Source organism: Scyliorhinus canicula, chromosome 7 (assembly GCF_902713615.1).
Source record: "Scyliorhinus canicula chromosome 7, sScyCan1.1, whole genome shotgun sequence".
Classification (NCBI taxonomy): Eukaryota; Metazoa; Chordata; class Chondrichthyes; order Carcharhiniformes; family Scyliorhinidae; genus Scyliorhinus; species Scyliorhinus canicula.
This window is the reverse complement of record NC_052152.1, coordinates 135,045,829-135,061,619: the sequence shown is the minus strand read 5'-3', so window position 1 is coordinate 135,061,619 and position 15,791 is coordinate 135,045,829. Positions and strand designations below refer to the sequence as shown.

General features: G+C 46.5%; 1 protein-coding gene across 2 annotated transcripts in view; it reads left to right on the top strand.

Moving 5' to 3' along the window:
- Window positions 1-1,159: 1,159 nt before the first annotated feature.
- The window catches only part of pdrg1 (p53 and DNA-damage regulated 1), a 30,434-nt gene continuing 15,802 nt past the window's right edge, over window positions 1,160-15,791 (top strand). The window contains exons 1-2 of one of the 2 annotated variants that reach the window (XM_038802994.1): window positions 1,160-1,307; window positions 12,127-12,202. In XM_038802994.1, coding sequence (XP_038658922.1) covers window positions 1,224-1,307; window positions 12,127-12,202 — 160 coding nt within the window. In that variant the 5' untranslated portion in view covers window positions 1,160-1,223. The remainder of the gene's footprint in view (window positions 1,308-12,126; window positions 12,203-15,791) is intronic. The other variant, XM_038802993.1, reaches the window with a different exon arrangement.

Below are 15,791 nucleotides of genomic sequence, written 5' to 3'. Positions count from 1 at the left end.
TCTCAGTCCTAAATGGCCATCACTTTATTCTGAGGCCGACCTGGACTCACCATCCTTCCAGCTGTCATCAAACATCTTAGAAATGTTATTTTCAATAGGATCATCTTTCACTATCCTAAATCCTGGTGAATGTAGGCCTAGCCTATTCAATCTCTCCCCATAGCGCGCCAGGACTGGTCTCACTAAGGCCCAACACAATTGCAGAATGAAAAGTACCAAGGACCTCCTCACCTTTGTAAATAACATCAAATTGGGAAGTGTAGTTCATACAGAGGAGGGCTGCAATGAAATACAGAAAGACATCAATAAACTTGCAGAATTGGTATGTAATTGGCAAAAGAAGTTCAGTACAGCTAAATGTGAGGTATTATATTTTGGCAGGAAGAATTGAGAGGTTATTACTTGGAAGGCGCAAGTCTAGGTGGGGTAGAGGAAGAAAGGGATATCAGAGAACAATTACACCAATCACTAAAGATTGTGCCATAGGTTAGCAAGGCCAGAAAAAAACCCAAGACTAGGCTTTATTTTTAGAGGGATATAATTGAAAAATAGGATATTTATGCAAAATCTGGTATCAAACATTGATAGGTGTGAGCTGGTATCTTTAGGAAGAATAAGGAGACCGCATTCTCCTTTGGGGGGGGGGGGGGGGGGTACCCAGGTGGATGAGAGCAGCAGAGACGCTGAGGATACCCATAGAAAAAATAATGAAAGTAGCCACACAAGTTAATAGGCCCATAAAAAACAAGAACAGGAGTTTGTTTCTTAAAGAATAGAATTGAAAATCAGAGAAGCTATGTTGCTTCGTGAAGCTTTATTGAAGGTTGGTTAGATCCCACTTGGGAGTACTGTGAAGAGCAGTTATAATGAGCAACTTTCTTCCACGTAAGTTATTTAGGTGGCTCCGGAAAGTAGATGAGCACATGTGAGGCAGACACAAGTTATAAAAGGAAAGGAATTAAGGGCTGGCAGGAGGTCAGTGTGATTCCTGAACACTACTATCAATATTTAGTTAGTGAACCTGCCCAGCAAGGCCTACAACTTCCAGAATGCAACACTGGTGACTGATTCCGTCACAATAGGAGGCGGGGCCACTATTGATTGGCATGACAACTACCAATCATGTAGCAGCCGAGGATCCGCCTGCCAATAGAAACGGGGGAATGCAGTTGATTGACAGTCCTCTGGGCGGTCACCGACAGAAGGGCTGAGCCAGTGTGAAGATGGCGCGGAAGCCGGAGGTGGTGATGAGCTACCTGACTGAAGTGGAGGAGCTGGTGGAGAGTTTGCTGGCCGATAAACAGCAGGTAGTGTGGGGGGCCCGAGTTTCGGGTTGGGACGGGGATGGGCGTGGGTCATCCAGGGCCTGAAGCAGTGTCCGCTATTGAACTTGGCCACATTGCGCCTGCTGATGATCCTGAAAGCAGTGCTTCATCGAGTGTCAGTGCCTGTGGGCAGCAGGACCTCTCCCCATGTATTATTGTGCCCACAATGCAAATCCGCCATCCACTGCACCAGTGTGACATTTCTCTATACCAACTGCCCTGGAAGTACTGAGGCAATGGGCCGAGTATTGTCCTGGGTTGTAGATTCTACAAACCACTCGCTGTTCATCATTCCCAAAGACACCGGCTATAATCGGGGGAAGGAATATGATTTATCTCTGGGCTATGATCCAGGGACATGGGCTCAAATCCCACCGTAGCCGCTTGTGTAATTTAAATGCAACTAATAAATCTGAAATTGAAAACTAGTACCAGTAATGGTCACTGTGATCTTTCCATTGATTGATTGTTGTAAAAACCTATCAGCTTCTTCATTAATTTCCTTCCTCGAAACCCTACCTCAGCCCTGAATTTGCTTCTTTCTCCAGTTTCTCCCTTCATGGCCCCTCCAAGCTCATCTTGTCCATGAGAACCCGTCTCCTTTCAACCCTATTCCAACTAACCTGTTAAACCTTCCTACTGCACTAACACCCCTTCCTGGCTCCATGTTAACTCACATTTTGAATGGCTTCTTGTCTAGATCTCTCCCACTCCTTCAAATCTGCAGTCATCATCCACAACTCTTTGACCCCAATGTCCTGCCCCATCTCCAATTTCACTTCCCTCTTAAGTTCTTGCACATGCTGTTACCTCCCAAATTGGTATGCATCTTTCCTGGAACTCCATGTTTGAATCTGTCTGAACATGTTCTGTTCTTGTCACAATTCCAAAAGTTTTTTTTAATCAAAGTCACAAATGACAACCTGTGTGACTTGCTAAAATAAACTATCTCTGACCTTCTCAACCTTTTTGCAGGTTTCAACATTGGTAATCACACCATCGCCTCCACTGTCTTCCAGCTGGCCGTGGCAGTACTGGCGAATTGTAGTCAGAAAATTGTAGCCAGCAATGGCTCTTCTTCCTGTTTGCTACAATTACCTCTGATGTCCCTGAAGGATCCATCTTCAGTTCCTTCATATTTCTCATCTACATGCTGCTCCTTGTGACATCATCCAAACATATGTTGGTTTTCACATTTACACTGACGATGTCCAACTCTATCTTCTCACCAACCCCTCGATCCAACCACTGCCCCTAAATTATTAGATTGTGTATCTGACATCCAGTACTATTTTTTAAAAAAATTTAAAGTACCCAATTCATTTTTTTTTCAATTAAGGGGCAATTTAGCGTGGCCAATACATCTACTATGCACAATGCACATCTTTGGGTTGTGGGGGTGAGACCCATGCAGACGCAGGGAGAATGTGCAAACTCCACATGAACAGTGACTCGGTGCCGGGATGGAACCCGGGTCCTTGGCACGTGAGGCAGCAGTGCTAACCACTGTACCACCGTGCTGCCGCCACCCAATACTAAATTAGCAGAAATTTCATCCAATTGAATTTTGGGAAGACTGAAACCATTATTTTCGCTCCTTACCACAACTCTCCTCCTTCGCCACATACTCCATCCCTCTGATAATCTGACTGAAAGACTGAACCAGACAGTTCATACTGCAGCCTTGTTTTTGACCCCAATAATAATGATAATCTTTATTGTCACAAGTAGGCTTACATTAACACTGCAATGAAGTTACTGTGAAAAGTCCCAAGATGAGCTTTCAACCACTCTGCAGAGTCATTAAGACTGCCTAACTCCACCTCCATAACCACAATACTGCCTCAGTTCATCTGCGCTGACACCCTTATCCTGGCCAATCTCCCATATGATACCTTTTGTAAACTTGAGATCACACAAAACTCTGCTGGCTATATCGTCTCTGAGCTTGATGACCTGTACTGGTTCCTTGTTAACCAATGCCTTAGAACATAGAACATAGAACACTACAGCGCAGTACGGGCCCTTCGGCCCTCGATGTTGCGCCGACCTGTGAAACCATCTGAAGCCTATCTGACCTACACTATTCCATTTTCATCCATATGTCTATCCAGTGACCACTTAAATGCCCTTAAAGTTGGCGAGTCTACTACTGTTGCAGGCAGGGCGTTCCACACCCCTACTACTCTCTGAGTAAAGAAACCGCCTCTGACATCTGTCCTATATCTATCACCCCTCAATTTAAAGCTATGTCCCCTCGTGTTGGTCTTCACCATCCGAGGAAAAAGACTCTCACTGTCCACCCTATCTAACCCTCTGACTATCTTATATGTCTCTATTAAGTCACCTCTCCGCCTTCTCCTCTCTAACGAAAACAACCTCAAGTCCCTGAGCCTTTCCTCGTAAGACCTTCCCTCCATACCAGGCAACATCCTAGTAAATCTCCTCTGAACCCTTTCCAAAGCTTCCACATCCTTCCTATAATGTGGTGACCAGAACTGCATGCAGTACTCCAGGTGCGGCCGCACCAGAGTTATGTACAGCTGCAGCATGACCTTGTGGCTCCGAAACTCAATCCCCCTGCTGATAAAGGCTAGCACACCATATGCCTTCTTAACAGCCCTATTAACCTGGGTGGCAACTTTCAGGGATTTATGTACCTGGATGCCGAGATCTCTCTGTTCATCTACACTACCAAGAATCTTGCCATTAGCCCAGTACTCTGCATTCCTGTTACTCCTTCCAAAGTGAACTACCTCACACTTTTCCGCATTAAACTCCATCTGCCACCTCTCAGCCCAGCTCTATGTCCCTCTGTATCCTATAACATCCTTCAGCACTATCCACAACTCCACCGACCTTCGTGTCATCTGAAAATTTACTAACCCATCCTTCTACACCCTCTTCCAGGTCATTTATAAAAATGACAAACAGCAGTGGCCCCAAAACAGATCCTTGCGGTACACCACTAGTAACTGAACTCCAGGATGAACATTTGCCATCAACCACCACCCTCTGTCTTCTTTCAGCTAGCCAATTACTGATCCAAACCGCTAAATCACCTTCAATCCCATACTTCCTTATTTTCTGCAATAGCCTACTGTGGGGAACCTTATCAAACGCCTTACTGAAATCCATATACACCACATCAACCGCTTTACCCTGATCCACCTGTTTGGTCACCTTCTCAAAAAACTCAATAAGGTTTGTGAGGCATGACCTACCCTTCACAAAACCGTGTTGACTATCGCTAATCAACTTGTTCTTTTCAAGATGATTATAAACCCTATCTCTTATAACCTTTTCCAACATTTTACCCACAACCGAAGTAAGGCTCACAGGTCTATAATTACCAGGGTTGTCTCTACTCCCCTTCTTGAACAAGGGGACAACATTTGCTATCCTCCAGTCTTCCGGCACTATTCCTGTCGACAAAGACGACATAAAGATCAAGGACAAAGGCTCTGCAATCTCCTCCCTGGCTTCTCAGAGAATCCTAGGATAAATCCCATCTGGCCCAGGGGACTTATCTATTTTGACATTTTCCAAAATTCCTAACACCTCCTCCTTTTGAACCTCAATTCCATCTAGCCTGGTCGACTGAACCCGAGTGTTCTCCTTGACAACATTGTCTTTCTCCAGTGTAAACACTGATGAAAAATATCCATTTAACGCTTCCCCTATCTCCTCTGATTCCACACACAACTTTCCACTACTATCCTTGATTGGCCCTAATCTTACTCTAGTCATTCTTTTGTTCCTGATATACCTATAGAAAGCCTTAGGGTTTTCCTTGATCCTATCCGCCAACGACTTTTCGTGTCCTCTCCTCGCTCTTCTTAACTCTCCCTTTAAGTCCTTCCTGGTTAACTTGTAACTCTCAAGTGCCCTAACTGAGCCTTCATGTCTCATCCTAACATAAGCCTTCTTCTTCCTCTTGACAAGTGCTTCAACTTCCTTAGTAAACCACGGTTCCCTTGCTCGACAACTTCCTCCCTGCCTGACAGGTACATACTTATCAAGGACACTCAGTAGCTGTTCCTTGAAAAAGCTCCACATTTCGATTGTACCCATCCCCTGCAGTTTCCTTCCCCATCCTATACATCCTAAATCTTGCCGAATAACATCATAATTGCCTTTCCCCCAGCTATAATTCTTGCCTTGCGGTATATACCTATCCCTGCCCATTGCTAAAGTAAACATAACCGAGTTGTGATCACTATCACCAAAGTGCTCACCTACATCTAAATCTAACACCTGGCCGGGTTCATTACCCAGTACCAAATCCAATGTGGCCTCGCCCCTTGTTGGCCTGTCTACATACTGTGTCAGAAAAGTATGGTAAAGCGAAAAGTGCAGAGGATACTGGAAGTCTGCAGAGGGATTTGGATAGGTTAAGTGAATGGGCTCGGGTCTGGCAGATGGAATACAATGTTGACAAATGTGAGGTTATCCATTTTGGTAGGAATAACAGCAAACGGGATTATTATTTAAACGATAAAATATTAAAGCATGCCGCTGTTCAGAGAGACTTGGGTGTGCTAGTGCATGAGTCACAGAAGGTTGGTTTACAAGTGCAACAGGTGATTAAGAAGGCAAATGGAATTTTGTCCTTCATTGCTAGAGGGATGGAGTTTAAGACTAGGGAGGTTATGTTGCAATTGTATAAGGTGTTAGTGCGGCCACACCTGGAGTATTGTGTTCAGTTTTGGTCTCCTTACTTGAGAAAGGACGTACTGGCACTGGAGGGTGTGCAGAGGAGATTCACTAGGTTAATCCCAGAGCTGAAGGGGTTGGATTATGAGGAGAGGTTGAGTAGACTGGGACTGTACTCGTTGGAATTTAGAAGGATGAGGGGGGATCTTATAGAAACATTTAAAATTATGAAGGGAATAGATAGGATAGATGCGGGCAGGTTGTTTCCACTGGCGGGTGACAGCAGAACTAGGGGGCATAGCCTCAAAATAAGGGGAAGTAGATTTAGGACTGAGTTTAGGAAGAACTTCTTCACCCAAAGGGTTGTGAATCTATGGAATTCCTTGCCCAGTGAAGCAGTTGAGGCTCCTTCATTACATGTTTTTAAGGTAAAGATAGATAGTTTTTTGAAGAATAAAGGGATTAAGGGTTATGGTGATCGGGCCGGAAAGTGGAGCTGAGTCCACAAAAGATCAGCCATGATCTAATTGAATGGCGGAGCAGGCTCGAGGGGCCAGATGGCCTACTCCTGCTCCTAGTTCTTATGTTCTTATGTTCTTATGTAAAACCCTCCTGCACACACTATACAAAAACTGACCCATCTATAGTACTCGAAGAGCACTAGCAAATCTCCCCCCCAGGATATTGGTACCCCTCTGGTTCAGGTGAAGACCATCCTATTTGTAGAGGTCCCACCTACCCCAGAATGAGCCCCAATTATCCAGGAAACCAAAACCCTCCCTCCTGCACCATCCCTGTAGCCACGTGTTCAACTCCTCTCTCTCCTTATTTCTCACTTCGCTAGCACGTGGCACGGGTAACAACCCAGAGATATCAACTCTGTTTGTTCTAGCTCTCAGCTTCCACCCTAGCTCCCTGAATTTCTGTCTCAAATCCCCATCTCTCTTCCTACCTATGTCGTTGGTACCTATGTGGACCACGACTTGGGCTGCTCCCCCTCCCCCTTAAGGATCCCAAAAACACGATCAGAGACATCACGAACCCTGGCACCTGGGAGGCAACACACCAACCGTGAGTCTCTTTCGTTCCCACAGAACCTCCTGTCTGTTCCTCTAACTATGGAGTCCCCAATGACAAGTGCTCTGTTCCTCTTCTCCCTTCCCTTCTGAGCAACAGGGACAGACTCTGTGCCAGAGACCTGTGCCCTATTGCTTACCCCTGGTAAGTCGTCCCCCGCAACAGTATCCAAAACGGTATACTTGTTAAAGAGGGGAACGACCACAGGGGATCCCTGCACTGCCTGCCGGTTTCCTCTCCCTCCCCTGACGGTAACCCATCTACCTTCTTCTTTTACCTGAGGTGTGACTACCTCCCTATAACTCCTCTCAATAACCTCCTCCGCCTCCCGAATGATCCGAAGTTCATCCAGCTCCAGCTCCAGGTCCCTAACGCGGCTCTCGACGAGCTGGAGTTGGGTGCACTTCCCGCAGATGTAGTCAGCAGGGACACTAGAGGTGACCCTTTCCTCCCACATTCTGCAGGAGGAACATTCAACTGCCCTAGCCTCCATTCCCACTGAACTAACTTCCCAACTACTGAAAAATAAAAATAAAAAACTTGTTAGTTTAGCAATCCAACGGACAGAACTTTTTTTTTTGGTTAGAGGAGGAGGATGGGTGGGAGACACTACGTAAGTAGTGTTTCGGGTAAAGCTGTCACTCGAGAACAGCCCCTCCACAAACCACCTTCAACTTACGCTGACCGCACTGCACGTATGCAAATCTCCCCGGAACAGCCAATCAGAAGCTCTTGTTAGAAAAATTATCACCATTGTTTTCACATTCCTTCATAGCGTTGTATTTCTAACACTCCCTCCCCCATTATTGTAATCTTATCCAGCCCTGCAGTAATAATAATAATCTTTATTAGTGTCACGAGTCGGCTTACATTAACACTGCAATGAAGTAATTGTGAAAATCTCATAGTCGCCACGCTCCGGCACCTGTTCGGGTACGCTTAGGGAGAATTCAGAATGTACAATTCACCTCACAAGAACGTCCTTCAGGACTTGTGGGAGGAAACCGGAGCACCCGGAGGAAACCCACGCAGACACAGAAAGAACGTGCAGACTCCGCACAGACAGTGATCAAACCCGGGTCCCTGGTGCTGCGAAGCAACAGTGCTAACCACTGTGCTACTGTGCCGTCCAATTCTGTGGTATATCTGCGCTCTGCTAATTCTGGCACCTTAAGCATCCTAAAAAAATTTTTTTAATGTATTTTATTGCAAACATGTATCAAAACAGGTTATAACAAACATCCCGGGAAACATGCTTCCCAACAATCAACGACACAGTCGATACAGATTTTTCCCCTTTTTCACCCTCCCCTGCGATGAACAGCCCCTCAAACACGGTCACAAACATCCCCCACCTTTCCTGAAGCCCCTCTGAAGAGCCCCTTAGCTCATACTTTATCTTCTCTAATCGCAGGAAGTCGTACAGGTCACCCAACCAAGCTGCTACCCTTCGTGGCGATGTCGACCACCATTCCAGTAAAATTCGCCACCGTGCAATCAGAGGCGAAGGCCACAACATCGGCCTTTCTCCTCTCCATGAGCTCTGGCTTCTCTGAGACCCCAAATATCGCCACCAAAGGGTCCGGTCCCATCTCCACCTCCATTACCCTGGCTAAGAACGCGAACACTCCCGCCCAGAATCTTCCCAATTTTTCGCAATCCCAAAACATGTGAACGTGATTCGCCGGTCCCTGCCCACACCTCTCACACTCATCTGCTACCCCCTGAAAGAACCCACTCATTCTCGCCCGAGTCATATGCACCCTGTGCACCACCTTAAACTGTATCAGGCTCATCCTTGCACATGAGGAGGTTCCGTTTACCCAACGCAGTGCCTCACTCCATACTCCCCAATTGATCTCCCCTTCCAACGCCGCTTCCCATTTATCCTTAATCTTCACCACCCGCTCGTCTCCCTGCTCCCCCAGCCACTTGTGTATATATACCCAATTCTTCCCTCCCCTTCCACATCTGGGAGCAGCAGTCGCTCCAGCAGGGTGTTTCCCGGCAACTTAGGGAACCCCCTCCAGACCTTTCGCGCAAAGTCCCTAACCTGCAGGTACCTGAACTCACTCCACCTCGGCAGCACTGCCCTCTCCCTTAGCTCTTCCAGACTGGCGAACCCTTCCTCCAAATACAAATCCCTCACCTTGACCAGCCCCACCTCTCTACGTCCTGTAAAGCATCCCAATTTTAATTGCTCCACCATTAGAAGCCGTGCCTTCAACAGCCTAAGCCCAGAATTCCCTTCTAACCCGTTGGTTGCAATTCAACTAAATAGGAACAAAGTCCCATAGCGAACGCGTTTAGTCGCGTGTTCACCAGCGTTCACAGCTAAAGAACGACAGTTGTATTAAATAAGGGGCCTCAGCAGAGAACATATGGCCGAGGCAGCACATAGCCCCATTTTCTACAGTGAGGAGCTCTGCTTGCTGCAACTCAGTGCAGCGAGAGCTCAGGACGCCATTTTTTAAATGACGCCCCCCATCTCCAAGGCCCCCAATCCGACCCTCGCCAGCCCAACCCAACACCCGCACGGGGCACCCCTGGTGCCTGGGTGGCACCAGCAGTGCCAGGGCATCACCCTGCCCTCGGGTATGAAGCTGGGGGTCTCCGATCCCCTGGGAGAGTCTCATGAGTGTTATTCCATCTGGTCCCCGTATGTGGGGACAAATGCTAAACGGCGCTGTTTCGCTTTAATGTACAGATTTGCTAAAAATTGATACCGTCCATAATGGTCGGGATTTGCCTCTCAACGTCTCGTGAGATTGCGTTAGATCTCGCGATGCATTGCAAGTCGGGTCGCCATCCCATCTTTTAGCGGTCACGTTGCGCCATGTCTGTTGGATTGCGTCCATTGTCTCTCTACCTTACTCCCCTCCTTTCAATCCAACTCTTTGATAAACGATTGCTCATTCACCCTGATATTTCCTTATGTGACTTGGTGTTTCATTTGTTTTATAATGTCCCTGTGACAAGCATTGGGGCATTTTATTGCGTTAAAAGGTATTGTGGGCCAGGGTTAAGAGAACACCAAAGTATATCATGGAGTTCACCTGACACACAACTTTAAATAGATTTTGGTTATGGGGAGCACAAGGGCCCACTTTACAGGTGTGATGCACAGAGATCTAAAGTATTTTTAAACAAAAACAATGTTTATTTCATGAATCCAATTAACATTTTATAAACACACAGCAAACATCTTATCGATTACCAACACTGATACCCCCCAAAGGTACAGTACTCTATAGGTAACCCTTAATAACTTTCCAAACAACATCCATAAGTCAAAGAGCCTTTTTAACAAAAACAGTGGGTTTGCATTCCTTACAGAAACAGGTATTACTTTGAAATCATCAAGTGATCTGGAGACATTCTTTAGCATGCAGAGAGAGAAGCCAAAATACACCTCCATGGTTTGAATGCAGCTCTCCAACGAAAACGAAACTGAAACTCAGAGCCATAAACAGCTTCCAGCTCAAAGCGAAAGTAGAAAGCAGAGCCAGAGCACAGCTCCACCCACACACTGACATCACTGCAGCCACTTGAGAAGACAAACATTTCTTAAAATGACATTCCCATGACAACGGTGCTATCTAAATATATGTTGTTTCTGCATAAATCCTATGGAGAGTGTATATGCATTCTTTTGTGTGTCTACATTTATTTAAAGTATTATATTCTCGGGGGGAAAAGACTTCCGGTGGCGGCCATGAGCTGATCAGTGGTACACAAGGTGTCTCCTGCTTGATGGAGTTGGTTTTGGCCCTTTCTACCAAGTTATTGAGTGTTTTGTGTGCAAAAAGTGCGAAGTGAATGGAGGGGTTGGTTTCTCCCCCAGTGTGGTATGTCAGCGGATTATCACACCCGGCAAAAGGCGGTAAAAGTGCTCGCTCAAGAATGGAGGACACTTGTGGCGCAGCACCAATGGAAACAATGGCCTTCAGTGGTCAATGATTATTCCTGCTACCGACCACTCTTGGCAATGGACATTGTGGTCCCTCACTGCCTTCCACCAGAGTAAATTCTGTGCCCTTGCTACCTCTGTGTTTCTTCCAAGTGGAGGAGCACTGATTTGTCCGTTGAGGGATTTGGCACAAGTGTCAGGTGCATGGTCAACTGGACTCTAACGGTTTCCAGTGCCAGGTTTGAAGCCTAGTGGGCTGTCCGGTTTTAGTCTTGGACTGTTTTGTAGCAGTTTGATATAACTGAATGGCTTGCAAGGGCCTTCAAAAGTCTCATATATTTAAAAAAAAGTTTTTGTATTTTTGGTTGTCATCCCCCTCCTTGTATTTTTCTTGCTTGCGTCTTCAGTACCAGTGCACTAAATAAATCTTATGATCAGACAGCTAGTACTGGCTGTGTAGAACTTGAGAGCTGGGGAAATGAGAATGGGAAAGATCATCTGAAAATAAAAATGCACATAATTTTCAGATTTTTTTCAGATAAAGCATAGCCGGTTTAGGAGGAACAGATGGCTTTAAACCTGTGATTCCTAAAGCTGGAGTTTTTCCTCTCATGTCGAATCACAGAATCCTTACAGTGCAGAAGGAGGGCATTCGGCCCATCGAGTCTGCACCGACCCTTCGAAAGACCTCCCTATCTAGGCCCAATTCCCCCGCCTGATTCCTGCAACCCCCACCCTAAGGGGCAGTTTAACATGGCCAATCTACATAACCTGCACATCTTTGGACTTTGGGAGGAGACAGGAGCACCCGGAGGAAACACACGCAGACATGGGGGAATGTGCAAACTCCACCTAGAGAGTCACCCGAGGTCGGAATGGAACCTGGGTCCCTGGTGCTTTGAGGCAGCAGTGCTACCCACTGTGCCACCCTGAGTGTGTTGTGGATAGATATAGATTGCTATGATTAGTCAACGCTTATCATATGTGTGACCACCAGAATTGCTGAAGGCGAACCATTTGGAACTTGGAGAGTTGGATAATTCCAAATGTTTTTAATAATCAAGATTTTTTTTCCAAGGTTAGTAGTGTGAGGTACAAAGGCTGTGATTATAATGAGTTGTGCATGAACTTTTGTATTTTTTATCTGGTGGGTTTCAGATTGTTGATCTGGATGTGAAGAGAAATCGGAATCGTGAAGCACTGAGAGCATTACAAAACAGCACTGAACAACCTGGTAGGAATACCTTTTACCAACCACTAAACAATGGAAAGATGAATTAAGCCCCTCCTGTCAACTTGTAGAAAAGGAGAAAAGTATTCAAGTGTTTGTATATTTTTTTAAGAATTCAGGAGATGGGCATTGCTAGAAAGACTAGCATTTGTTGTCCATGCCCTGTTGCACCTTGCAACAGTGATTGAGAGCCACCTTCCTGAATTTCTGTAGTCTGCGGTGAAGATACTCCATCACAAAGAATCATCAAATAATGCAGCTCCTTTCCCCTTTGACTATTTAACTTTACCTTCCTGTGTCCTCTGGTCACTGATCCTTCAGCCACTGGTAACAGTTTCCCTTCATTTACTCCATCCAAACCCTTCATGAATTTGAACATCTCAATCAGATCTTCTCCTTAACCTCTCGGGAGACCAACTACACATTCTCTAGTATAAAATACAAAAGCAAATTGTATAGGTTCTCAAAATCAGAAGTAAAAATAGAATTCTATAAATATTCAACAGGTCTGGATGCGTTTGTAGGAGCAAACTCATTTAATAGCTGGAATTTTCAAAGGGCCACATGGACAGTGGCTTGACAACCTTTGAAAATCAGTCCCAGAGGTTGTATTGGGACCCTGACATCTCAAATTTTCAATTGACCATCAGTGGAAGGGAAGGAGCAGAGAAAATATCCTCGTCCAATTTTTTTTTTTAAATAATTTTTATTGAAAGAGTTTTTCCATACAAACATTTACCCCTACTATTTTTTAAATTATATACAACACAACCCCTCTAGGCAAATATCCCTCCCTCGCCCGCCCTCTCGCGCGCACCAGTCCTCCCCCCCCCCCCTCCCCAAGCAACAACTTAACAAACAAGGCAGCCTACAGTTTCAGACATGAGCAGCGAGCAGACTTGCCCGCGTTACAGTCGTACATGTCCCCCCACGACCATTGCTGCCCCCCCCTCCCCCCCCCCCCCCCCCCCCCCCCCCCCCCGGGTTGCTGCTGCCACGACCCCGAACGTCTATCTCTGATCTAAAAAGTCAAGGAAAGGTTGCCACCGCCTGGAGAATCCCTGTACCGACCCTCTCAGGGCAAATTTGATCCTTTCTAGCTGAATATAGCTAGCCATATCGCTAATCCAAGTTTCAACGCTTGGAGGCCTCGCGTCCTTCCATTGAATTAATATCCTTCGTCGAGCCACTAGGGACGCAAAGGCCAATATTCCGGCCTCCCTAGCCTCCTGTACCCCCGGTTCTACCCCGACCCCAAGGATCGCAAGCCCCCATCCTGGTTTGACCCTGGACCCCACCACCTTCGACACCGTCCTTGCCACCCCCTTCCAGAACCCTTCCAGCACCGGACATGCCCAGAACATATGCACATGGTTCGCTGGGCTTCCCAGACATCTGACACACCTGTCCTCACCCCCAAAGAACCGGCTCATCCTTGTCCCCGTCATGTGAGCTCTATGCAGCACCTTAAATTGAATGAGGCTCAGCCTCGCACACGAGGAGGAAGAATTGACCTTCTCCAGTGCATCCGCCCACGTCCCGTCTTCTATCTGCTCTCCCAGCTCCCCTTCCCACTTGGCTTTCAGCTCCTCCCCTGATGCTTCTTCCGCCTCCTGCATTATCTTGTAGATGTCTGATATCTTCCCCCCTCCGACCCAGACCCCCGAGAGCACCCTGTCACTCGCCCCCTTACTGGGGAGCAGGGGGAACCCCTCCACCTGCCGTCTAGCAAATGCCTTCACTTGTAAATATCTGAACATGTTTCCCGGGGGGAGCTCAAACTTCTCCTCCAGCCCTCCCAGGCTCGCAAACCTCCCCTCTATAAACAGGTCCTTCAGCTGCCGTATGCCCACCCTGTACCAGCTCTGAAATCCCCCGTCGATGTTCCCCGGGATGAATCTATGGTTCCCTCTTATTGGCGCCGCCAACAGACCTCCCATTTCCCCCCTGTGTCGCCTCCACTGCCCCCATATCTTGAGGGTGGCCGCCACCACCGGGCTCGTGGTGTACCTCGTGGGGGGGAGCGGCCATGGTGCCGTTACTAGGGCCCCCAGGCTTGTGTTGCCACAGGACGCCCTCTCCATTCGTTTCCAAGCTGCCCCCTCCCCTTCCATCATCCACTTGCGCACCATTGACACATTTGCCGCCCAGTAATACCCCGAGAGATTGGGTAGTGCCAGCCCTCCACTGTCCCTACTCCGCTCCAAAAAGACCCTCCTCACCCTTGGGGTGCCGTGCGCCCACACGTAGCTCATGATGCTACTCGTCACATCCTCGTCCAATTAAGCAATTTGTTCAGGAGCCTATCTGAAATGGAATGAGATTTTGGAAAAATGTTCCCAATGAACCCAAACAGTTCTGTGCAGAATTGTGCACTTCGTCACATGGCTCGGATTACTTGCTTTGCACAACTTTTAAAATTTAGTCGGGGTGTCCAGCAAGCACTTGCACAAATGTAGGCTCCCACTTGTCTCAAACATGGTGATTTGCAACAATGTTGCACTTTGAGGGGCTGCCTGCTGCAATTGGCAAGGCAGCAGCAGCCCTTAACATGGCTGCTACCTAATGTTGCTGCTGGTATTGAGCAGGAAACGCTTATCTCCTTGGTGCTTCTAACTGGGTGTCCAGCTTGCCTCCTGGCCAACTAGGTCATTTACATTTGAAGATTGCATCACCAGCATGATACTACTGTGTTTAAATTTCATCTGGCATGTGTCTGCCGATTCCACCAGCCCGTTGATGACCTCCTGAAGTCTTATAATATCTTTCTAGCTGCTCACATGTTCTAAGTTTTATGTCATCTGCAGAGTTTGATTTTTATACCCAAATTTATATCAAATAGGCCAGTGACCAATGCCTGGGGGAGACTGCTACTTACTTCCCTCCAATCTGAAAAACTGCTATTCACCACTACTTTCAGCCTGTTAGCCAACAACCCTCTTTAGTCCATGAGCTTCAGGTTTGCTCCCAAAAGTGGTACTTTTTCATACACACATCAACTGCATAACACTACATTTCTTCAATTTAGTCAAACATAATTTGTCTTTCTCAAAAACTGTGCTTTCTTTCAATTATTAACATATATCTTTCCACGTACAAATTAATCTTGTCCCAGATTAATGCTGCAAAAGTATCCCCACATTGGGCTGATTTGGCTTATAATTTCTGGGTTTATTCCTACTCCAATCTTTGAATAGGGGTATTGTAACATTTGCAATCCTCTGTCACCATTACTCTATCTAAAGTGGATTGGAGATTTGTGGTCTGAGCCTCCACAATTTCAACCCTTAACCCTCAGTAACCCATTGGACCAGATAACAAAATTCTTTTTTTAAGTAGTTAAGGGTTGAGATTATAGACACCTGCTTTTGGAATAAAGCCACAAGTTTGAACAAACATGTATACACATAATCTTATACTCTGACATTCATAATTAACATGAAACACACATGAATTAACAGAAAAACTGTGGTCAAACAACCAATAGTGCACTTCAGATGGCAGATGCGGCCAAGACAGATCCCACGAATTTCTCAGCAATCCACCCAGACGTGGGGGACAGTGCAAGTCGCCAAATCTCATTAAAACTTCC